Source organism: Camponotus floridanus, unplaced genomic scaffold (genome assembly GCF_003227725.1).
Source record: "Camponotus floridanus strain SB8 unplaced genomic scaffold, Cflo_v7.5 scaffold398, whole genome shotgun sequence".
Lineage (NCBI taxonomy): Eukaryota > Metazoa > Arthropoda > Insecta > Hymenoptera > Formicidae > Camponotus > Camponotus floridanus.
Genome location: NW_020229545.1, coordinates 46,327 through 56,533, shown reverse-complemented (window position 1 = coordinate 56,533; position 10,207 = coordinate 46,327). Strand labels below are relative to the sequence as shown.

General features: G+C 56.2%; 2 protein-coding genes across 2 annotated transcripts; both read right to left on the bottom strand.

Moving 5' to 3' along the window:
• Window positions 1-3,077: 3,077 nt before the first annotated feature.
• LOC112638883 lies at window positions 3,078-3,569 on the bottom strand. The gene has a single exon (XM_025411369.1). It carries the CDS (start codon window positions 3,567-3,569, stop codon window positions 3,078-3,080), a length of 492 nt encoding a protein of 163 aa, XP_025267154.1.
• Window positions 3,570-8,051: 4,482 nt separating this feature from the next.
• On the bottom strand, window positions 8,052-9,137 carry LOC112638882. Its single transcript, XM_025411368.1, has 2 exons — window positions 8,525-9,137; window positions 8,052-8,164 (listed from the first exon to the last, which is right to left on the bottom strand). Exons 1-2 carry the CDS (start codon window positions 9,135-9,137, stop codon window positions 8,052-8,054), a joined length of 726 nt encoding a protein of 241 aa, XP_025267153.1.
• Between the last annotated feature and the right edge of the window lie 1,070 nt (window positions 9,138-10,207).

Here is a 10,207-nt window from a genome sequence, read left to right as displayed (position 1 = left end):
GCCTCCTGGCGGCGGACTCGTTCGGCCGCCTCCTTCTGCAGCATGACTTGCTCACAGAAGGAGGCGACCGCCTTCCACGACCTCTCGCTGCCTAACATCTTAACGATGAGTATCGGCAGCGAGAGGTCCTGGCCGACCTCATTACAGAGATCACGACGCAGCGTATCCCACGCCGGGCAATCCGCCAACGTGTGCTGCGCCGTGTCTCTTCCTTCCCCGCAATGGTGGCAAGCCGTGGTGCTCTCCTTGCCTATACGACACAGGTACTCACCAAAGCAGCCATGCCCGGTGAGCACCTGTGTCATCCTAAATGACACCTCTCCCTGGGCCCTGTCCAGCCACTCGGCTAGACAGGGCCGGACGGCCCCGACAGTCCTGGCACCCGCAGTTGCGGGATCCGTGAGGTGGGCGTCCCACCTCTCGATCATGGACTGCCTGGCTTAGAGCCGGACGATCTTCTTGACCTTGGCTGGCAGTGCTCTGCCCGTCCCCTCCCGGAGTTCCCGCTCGCGCTGATAGATTTCAGCGTACATGTTTGCGAGGAACTCCAGGGGAGGCCATCCTGCCAGGATCATGGCCGCCGCGCCGGACACCGTGCGGTAAGCCCTCGTTACTCTCGCTGCCATGCTTCGTTGTACGCGCCGGAAATTATCCTTTGCGCGTCGCATGGCAACGAGGTTCGCCACCCATATGGGACATCCGTAAAGGGCCACCGAATTAACGGTGCCCATGTAGATGCGGCGAATCCGACCGTCCGGACTTCCAAGGTTTGGCAGGAGCCTGCCAAGTGCCTTGGCAAAGCGCTCCACCTTGGGGGTAAGGGCATCAAAGTGATGCCCAAACTTCCATTGACTGTCCAGTAGGAGACCGAGGTATTTTAGCCGATCTCCTACCAGGATCGAGGTGTCTCCAACCCGAATATGGGTCTCCGGTGGTCGACCTGAGGCTCTGCTATAAAAGTATAGCGCCTGTGTCTTTTTGGCCGCCATCTTGAGACCCATACCGACTATTCCACGTACCACGGCTGCCACCGCCGTTTCGGCCTTGGCCGCCGTATCCCCCCAGCCGTCCCCCACGGCCACCACTAGTGTGTCATCTGCATAACAGATGGCGTGGCAGCCGCGGGGGAGAGGAAGGCAAAGTATCCGGTTATACGCGAGCTTCCACAATAGGGGGCCAAGTACCGACCCCTGTGGAACTCCGCACCGAATTCGCCGTCGGCTCTGGAGTCCGTCCTTCGTGACGAACTCCAGATGCCTGTCCCGGAAGTATTGGCGTATGATGTCCACGAGGTATTTGGGGACTCTTCGCTCCATCAGAGCGTCCTCGACGGTGTCCCAGGGCAGGGTGTTAAAGGCGTTTGCGATGTCTAACGACACCGCCATTGCCATCCTGCCCTCCGTCACTGCGACCTCCGTGAGGGACCTGACGCGTTTTACTGCGTCTACCATAGATCGTCCCTCACGGAAGCCATACTGCTCCTCGTGGAGATCCCCCTCCCGGGACATATGCTGGACGAGTCGGTCAGCTCAAAGATTTTGCCGACCTCGTCCAGCAGGCATATCGGTCTATATGCCGACGGGGTGCCTGCCTCCTTGCCCTCCTTGGGAAGTAGGACCAGCTTGGCCTGCTTCCACTGCTGGGGGAAAGCGCCCTGTCTGAGACACTTGTTAAATAAGTGCCTCAGACGCTCTCCCAGGTAATCCAGGGCCCAGACCCATATCTTTCCGGGCACGCCGTCCGGGCCAGGAGCCTTCCCTGACTTCACCCGTTTGACGGCGCGCCGGAGTTCGTCGTTGGATATTTCCTCGTCCTCCGTAAGCTCATGGGGCCCCTCTATACCGGGACCCCAGTTGAGTGTGGACCCCTCTGCCCCGATTGGGAAGAGGGTGTCCACGACATTCTGGAGGACGGGTGAGTCCAGCGACTCCGTCACCGGGGGCGCCCAATTTCTATACTTGTTAAGTATAATCTTATAAGGACGCCCCCATGGGTCTGTGTTGAGGGACAGTAGTAGTTCGTTCCAACAACTGGCCCTGGATCTCCTGATGGCGGCGCTCAGGCGCGTCTTGCTGCCCTGTAGGCGGCCAAGGCCTCTTCACGTCTCTCCTCGTCTTTCCCTCGGGGAAAACGGGAGAGGGCTCGTCGGGCCTGGACGGAGGAGCGCCTGAGTTGCGCTATCTCCTCCGTCCACCAATAGACGGCCCGACGCGAGCGGGGCGCGGCTACGCGGGGCATGGCAGCGTCACAAACTTGACGCATCGTCCCGCGCAGCCACTCCGCTTCCCGGAGAATGTCTCCATCTCCCTCCGATAGACTCCAGCTGACGGCCATAAGGGCCTCCTCTAGCCGTTCGGGGTCCAACTTCGTGAGGGCCCACTTGGGTGCCCCCCCCCTTTGAGGTGGGTGTTGTACCTGATGGCGCGTAGTATCTAGTGCGTACTCAATATACTGGTTATCCGAGAGGGTTTCCCCCCTCGAATCACCCACCACGCGCCATCCCCGTATCAATCTCTTGGCCCCATCGGAGCCGATCGTTAAGTCTACGATCGACTCCCCTTGGGGCCTGACACATGTGCTCGCCCGGCCTACATTTAAGATGTGTAGGCCGAGCGAATTCACCCACCTCACCAGGGTAACTCCCCTGACGTCCTGCCTCGACTCGCCCCATGCCGGAGACTTTGCGTTAAAGTCTCCGGCTATTATGAGCGGGCTAGTAGGGGGGATGTCTCTTACAACATCCTCCAGCCGCTCAAGGAACGAGTCAAATTGGGCACGACTCCAACTCGGGGGGGCATAGCAGCTAACTGCTATAGTGGGCCCCCACTTAGCCGCCACGAATCCGTCCCCTCTTCCAATCAGCTGGAGAGGGGGGGAATCGTTCGTTGCGGCGCCGATCCCTATTGCCGCCGAACCCCTATTGTCCCTCAGCCAAGTGGCTTTCATTGGGACTTTGTAGGGTTCGACGACAATGGACAACCCGATACCACGCTCAGCCAGGCTTTGAAAGAATAGATTCTGCGCCTGACTGGCGTGGTTAAGGTTGGCCTGGAGGAACTTAACCTTGACCGCCATATCTAAGTTTGGCGGTCAAGTTCCTCCGACTCTGCCTCCATCTGATTGTCCCCCTCACCGTCACTCGGTGGAGGGACTTCCTCGGGCGTTTTGCCCTGCCTCCTCCTGGGAATCCTCTGTTCCAGAGGCTCCACCTCCATCATCCCCTCGTTTGACGTAGAGGGGAGTGGAGGTGCCTCCTCCCGCTTGTACTCTTTTTGAAGAAGGATGAGAGGTTTCTTCTTCTTCTCCTCCTTGGAGGAGTTCGCCTTCCCGGTGCCCTGCTTGTTCTGGGGGGGCTGTATAGCAGCTTCCCCCATCTTCTTTTTCTTGGGCGCTTTACAGATGCGGGAGCCGGCTCTGTGGTCCGCCGGCCTGCCCATGTCGGCACACACCGGGCAGTGCACTTGTAGCGTGCACTCCCGGGCTATGTGTCCAGGGCCCCCGCACCTGTAACAATCTTTGCTGCGGTCTTTGTCGCCGCAGCATTGGGCCTTTACGTGGCCCTTCTCCATACAACGGAAGCACTGGAGTGGCCTTTTCTCCAGCGCTTCCACTCGGGTGTTTACCCACCCTATCCGCAGCCTTTTTGCGGCAACTAGCCTATTGGCTGCGGCAAGTGGGCAGCGCACCCAAACTGTGCTAAGACCTCTGCCGGTGGATTTAACAAGTCTCACCTTGACCAGGATGGGATCACATTCACCGGCAGAGGCCACTGCGCGCAGCACGTCCTCCTCCTCGATGTCCTCGGTGAGGTCGCGGATGCGTAACTCCGCCGTAGGACAGGGGCGGGAAATCCTCACCCCTCCTTATCCGCGAGGACTTCACGCATCTTGGCAGCCAGGGCATCCGCCTTGACCTTGTTGTCCGGGCCCCCAACCTCGAATAGTTGGGCACCCGTGATGGCCTTTCTCGCTTCCAAGCCGTCAATGTTGAGACTGGCAAGGTCTATCTTGTCCATTGCCAGTCTCAATGTCTCCTTGAGAGCGCCAGGTGGACACGACAGGACCACCGCGGCCGTTCGGGGGACTCTCCTTCGTCCTTTCTTTTTTCCCCCACCAGGCGGGGGAGAAATCCCGGACGCCGCTGTCTTAGGCGGAGGGGCTGGTGCCGCAGCGGCACGATTGCCTCCCGCCTTGGTGGCCTTGCGGGTTTTTCGCCCGACCACCTTTGTCCACTCCTCCTTTTCTCCCGTTGACGGGGGAGGCGGAGGAGTGGACTGTGTGAAAACGAGGCTTTTTCCCGTTTTAACGGGTAGAGGTCTCTCCCCTCTTGTGGCAGCGGAGGACTTCGTTTGTACTCCGGCCGGGCCCCGCTGACTCCCTTGGGATTTGGAGGAAGCTCTTCCTTTTTCCCCTGGAGTCGCCCGTGTTCCGGTTGCGAGTGGATCTTGTCCTCCGCCCGCCTTCCCTTTCTTCTTTTTCTTGCTGTCTCCGCTTGTTCCCTCTGTCTTTTCGGAGGGAATTACGGAGACAGCCCTGTTCTGGTCCCGCCCTTTCACCCCTTGAGGGTTGAAGGCTTTAGCCTCTTTCCCGATGACGGGGGGAGGGAGGGACGGGACTGGAGTGGTTTTAACTGACACAGGCTTAGTCCTGGAGAGCCTCAGCGTCTCCATCTGTGTCATAATGGGGTCCAGAAGTGCCAAGACTGCATCCTTCTGGTCCATTAATTTGTTAAATTCTGCCCTTGCCTCCTCAGGCATACCGGGGGGGAACGCTTCCAATGGGCGTGGCACCCCCTTGAGCGGTGGCCCCGTCTGTCTGACGGGGCCTTTCTTCCTCAGCGGGGGAAACTCTTTTTCCCCCAGATCAATGACCCCCTCTGTCTTTTCCTTCCTAGATGGGAGGGAGGTGGGTTCAACCTCAGGATCTCTCGTTTGGAGATGGGGAGGAGATCCAGTGTCCATCTCCTCTTCCTCTCACTCGACTCTCTCGTCGAGGAATGGCGAGAGGCTGGAGGGGGAGGAGGAGGAGCGTTCTTCATGCGCTTTATTTCCCTCCTCAGCTCCCTGTTCTCCTCTCGGAGTTTGTAGAGCTCCTCTCGGAACTTTTTGAGTTCCGTTTTCTCGCCTTCGTGAATCCTCCTTGTCATTACAGACGTGGCAGCTCGAAGCAGTGCGACGCTGTCCTTCACCTGCTTGACGAGCGTTCCTTTCATCCTATTGGAGCAGTCCGCCACCTTAAAAAGGATGGCGGAATGCTCAAGTAGTTGCGCCGCGATCACTTCCGTCGGCTCCTGTTGGAGGGTGTCCTCCACTTCCTCCTCTTGTTCGAGGAGTTTCCGCCACCTCGCGGATTTGATTGGGGATCCGGCTTGAGCGCCTCTGCCGCTCTCCTCTCCCTCTCTTTCTCCTTCTTACGACGCGCGGCCTCCTCTTCTTTTAGGCGTTCACGCGCCTCCGCTTGCTCCGCAACCATGTTTTCCGCCACCAAGCTGGTGACGGAAATGTTGTCATCCTCGGCGGGTTCACGGGTCTCCTCCCCGTCGATGGAGTCGATGTCGATGGATTTCTCCTCATAGTCCGGAGCGCTCTCCTTCTCGAGCCAGGCGTGGTTCACACCCGACGTGCGCGCAGAGATGTCTTCTCGCGCTGTTGGCCTGGCCTCGCTTCTGCTAGCACTTGCTGGGGAGGGAGTACGCCCCATCCCGCTTGTGCTCGGAAGCGGATTCTCTGCCGTGCCCAATGTTATCGACGGGCGAAACAGAGGGAGTTGGAAGTTGGCGTCTTCGATCTTCTTGACGACCAACTTCTCCATCCTTACGACAGGCTGTTTGTCGACAGAGGCAAACCTCTCACCGTTGCTCTTGTACGGTTCCTGCCGTGTATTGCGACGCGATGACCTGCGCGCAACTATCCCAGACCGTTCACCGGGTAACGAGCGCGTCGAAGAGGAGGACCTTGATCTGGTCTGCTCCCGTGCTCTCTCTCCCTTCTCGTTATTGCTTTTTGTTATTGTTTTTGTTTTTGTTTGTGGGTTTTTGTTGTGTATCCATTTTTGGTTTTATCCCACTGTCCCCTAACGGCTCTGTCGACCGGGTGTACCCTCACCCCCGCCGCGAGTGTCCCGAAATATGACCGGCCACACTCACGACGGGGGGCCCCGAGTTCCCCCGGGGGGTCGACATATGCCACTTGCCGGCGGCCATAGGCAGCGCCGGCACAGGACTCCAGCCCCCTACTTACCCGTGGGAGTTTTGACGCTCCCACGGGATTTCAGGGGTTCTGCGCCTCCGACCACGCAGACACCGTCAGGGGCGGCGCCACCCGGGGGGCCCCACGGACGGTTGGGACGGGGCAGCCGCTCCCCTACCCCGCCTTACCCGCCGTGGCGACCAGCACGCCCCCACACCGGACTGGTCGGATCTGGGGGGGCAAGCGCCGTCCCGGTGGTTGCCGCTTCGGAAGGGGAAACGGTCGCGGACAACCACCGGGTACTCAACATCGTCGCCGCCGGATCCCGACCTCCGAATACGTCGGAGCGGCTCCGGCAGCAGGCGGCGACAGGGGACGAGGGAGAGATTTCTCCCCCGCCAGGAGACCTAGTCGCCGTCATCCCCGTCGCACCGACCCCGCCTCGGAAACGTCCGAGCGGCTCGATGCGACTCGGGCCGGCAGTCCGGACAAGTCCGGTCACCCGGATATCTCCGGGTGAGTCAATCTGCCGACCCGTCCCCTCCTCCTACTTGGCGCGTATCCCGGGGTCACACCCCGGGCCGTTTGCCAAGCGGTGGGAGGCGACTACCCCCTTGCGGGACGCCGCTTCCACCCCTCACCGGAGGGCCACCCATACTTGGATGACACCCCGGATCGGAGTGGACCGGCCACCGCATCCCCCCCAGGGATCACGGGCTAGCCCCGAGATCCCTTTTTGTGGGATGCCGGAAGTACCCCATGCCAGGACGCGCACTCACACCGCAGATTGCGAGGAGAATGCCGCCCCCAGACACAAGGCACCCCGGCACTCACATCCCCCCCTGAGGGACGCTACCTGGCAGGAGCACCCAGCACGCAGCACCCTCACACCCCGCGGGAGCACCCGCAAAGTGCATGGAGGGAGGATAGAAATCCTCCCCTATCGGCTCCGTGCAGCCGGGGTTTGTAGTCGGGTCTCCTTACCCTACCGACATTGGGTCTCAATGACCCTTCGAAGACAGACTGTCCCCTGGGCAAAGCCGGGTGCCCTGGTATGCTCTTAGCGAGTGATCCTCCCCGCCGGCCCTCCCAAGGGTTGAACCCTCGGTACTACCACAGCGGATCGTTGGATCACCCGTCGGAAGGGACCCTAACTAACCTAACCTTTTTTTTTTAGAGAGGAGAAAATGCAGTGACGCACCCCCTGGTCCCCGTAGACCAGGGGGGTGTGGGACTCGGCCTATTTAACGGCCCCTACCCACTAAAACCCCTCTCTGTACGTTCCTCCTCAAAGGCTCGCTCCCCAGACAGTACCCACTTTGGCATGAATTGCCCGGGGAGCTGTCGCCGAGGTAGGTCTGAGGGACCCTCATCCTTCCGCGTGTTCTCTGTAAGTCCAGTCCGGTTGTGTGTGTGTGTATATGTATGTGTGTGTGTGTGTGTGTATATGCGTGTGCATGAGTGTGTGTGTGTGCGACGGACAGGCGCTAGTTACGCCAAGACGCGCCCAGCACCCGCCCGCGGAGACGGTCATGCACCCCGCCAGGCGCACCCCCGCGCGCCCCGCCGCCGCCCACCCAATAAATAAATAGGCGTGCGACGACGGCGCGCCCGCCGTATAAGTAAATGAATAAATGATAAATGAATGAATGAATGAATGAGTGAGTGAAGAAATGAATGAATGAATGGATGAATGAATGAATGACCCTACCCTATCCCACCCCTAAACCCCATTCCCACCCCTCCTTTCTCCCACTCCTACCCAACCACCCTCCATTATGAGTGTAGATGTGTGTATAAGTGTAAGTGTGTGAATATGTGTTCGTGTCTCAGTGTCCCTTTCTCCCACCCCCTTTCCCTAACCCTACCCCCAAACCACTCCTTCCCCTTCCCAACCACCCTCCATGTGTATCCCCCCCTGTACCCGTATGAATGTCATAGTGTGTTCGTGTTTGATGTGTTTAATGTTTGGGCTATCTATGAGTGAATAAGTAAATTAAATTAGTCGTCATAGCCAATGTAAATGAATGTTTAAATTTCTCCACCTCCATCTCTCATCTACCGCTGCTCTCGAGCCCGTTCGTCATCCTCTTTGGCAAGCATCACTTTTTCTGAAAAATTGCCTCCCCATTCTCATCCGACTCCAAGATTTTCGGGATGATTGAGGCCATTGATAGATCTTGGTCTACTATGGAACGTAGCACTTCTCTCTCATCGTCCCACATCACACACCTCTGTAATGTGTGGTCCGGGGAGTCGTCTTTTTCCTCACAAAAGGGACACAGCGCAGAGTCCACTTTACCAATCCTATAGAGATATGTAAAAAAAAAAAAAAACCATGTCCAGATAAAAGTTGTGTCATGTGGAACGTCAGTTCACCGTGATTCCTAATTAACCACTGATTTAAGTGGGGAGCAATGGCAAGACATGTTCTTGCACCAGCCACATCTTGTCTTTGTAAAGTAATTTGCCATTGCCTCTTCAACAGTATCTCTTCATCTTCCTTGATGTCTTTCTCTTCTGACTTTTTCCACAGCTCTTGTCGCTTCAAATCATGAACTCGAAGGAACACTCGTCGGAAATATGCTGCATGTATATCTGTTGGAATGACTCTTGCTAAGATGAGAGCAGCATCGGTGGATATAGTGCGATAGCCAGCAATCACGCGTATCGCTATGACTCGTTGCATTCGACGTAACTTTTCACGGATCTTCTTATCGGAAGTCTCAGGACTCCAAATGGGGGCACCATAGTTAATGATGGAACAAATAACGTGCGCATATAGTCTTCTCTGTTTCTCACATGGACCTTTTAAGTTTGGCATTATCGCACAAAGGGCACGAGTGACACTTGCAACTTTTCCTTCCACATAATTGAAGTGCTCTGTAAACTTCCATCGTCTGTCCAACAACAATCCGAGATATTTGATCGTTGGAGTGATCTTGACCATTTCGCGGTTAACTCTCATTCTATAATTGTTATAGTCTCTATCCATTATCTTTAGTGTTAAATATAATAATTCCTGTTTTATTAGCCGCTATATTTAAGTCTAATCTTCTAATTCTCAGTAGTAGTGTATCGACTTGCAACATAGCCTTAGCAATAGCGATTTGTGTAGACTCTGCACGTGACAAAATTAGCGTATCGTCGGCGTATCCAATTATTACGCATCCATTTTCAACTGGAGTCCGAAGTACCCAGTCAAGTTATGTTCCACAGGGTCGGTCCGAGGACCGAATTGTTCTGGTATGCGTTGTACCTTCAGCCGTGGGATATTCTATTTGTCTTTCCGAGAGATAGCTATCAATCAGTCGTCGTAAATATAAAGGAAATCCTTTGTCCCGAAGGCTCTTCTGATGCAGCTCCAATGCAAAGAGTTGAATGCATTTGTAATGTCGAGACTAACTTCAACAACCACTTCGTGATCCACACGTGCGTCCAAGATATATTCGCGAACCACCAGCAACGCATCACAAGTTGATGTACACCGACGAAAGCCGAACTGGTTGGCTGCTAACTTCGATTCCGGGTGTAAGTCCATCCAATACTGTAGCCTGGCCTCAATCACACGCTCGAGCATCTTACCGAGCTCACTTAAAAGGCAGATTGGGCGCACCTTCGGGATAGGAAGATTTAATTCTCCCTTCGGAATAAGAATTAGTATGGATTTCTTCCAGATCTTCGGGAAAGTATCAGATCGCAGGCACATGTTGTATGCTCCACCCAACATCCTCAGGAAGGTCTCGGGTAGATGTTTCAAGATCGATTTAATTCCGTCGATTCCTGGAGCCTTGTTTGCACCTGCTTTCTTTTTTATAACATAATTCCGTAATATCCACTTCGTATTCCGGTAGCCAAGGTTCTTGTTCATGGTCGTCCACTGTATCCTTCTGCCAGTCTTCGTCTTCCGGAAACAGACTACTTATTAGCTGGTCGAGGGTATCCAAAGCTACAGTCTCCGTAAAGTTCGGACTGCTTCTTCTTAGCTTTTTGAGGACAATCTGGTAGGGCAGACCCCAA

Excerpts from the sequence above, each read along its gene's own strand:
- LOC112638883 (XM_025411369.1), bottom strand. The coding sequence starts at position 3,569 with ATGGAGAAGGGCCACGTAAAGGCCCAATGCTGCGGCGACAAAGACCGC.
- LOC112638882 (XM_025411368.1), bottom strand. The coding sequence starts at position 9,137 with ATGGTCAAGATCACTCCAACGATCAAATATCTCGGATTGTTGTTGGAC. Across the intron at positions 8,165-8,524 it reads ACAACTTTTATCTGGACATG|ATAGCCCAAACATTAAACAC; the intron begins GTTTTTTTTTTT and ends ATTCACTCATAG.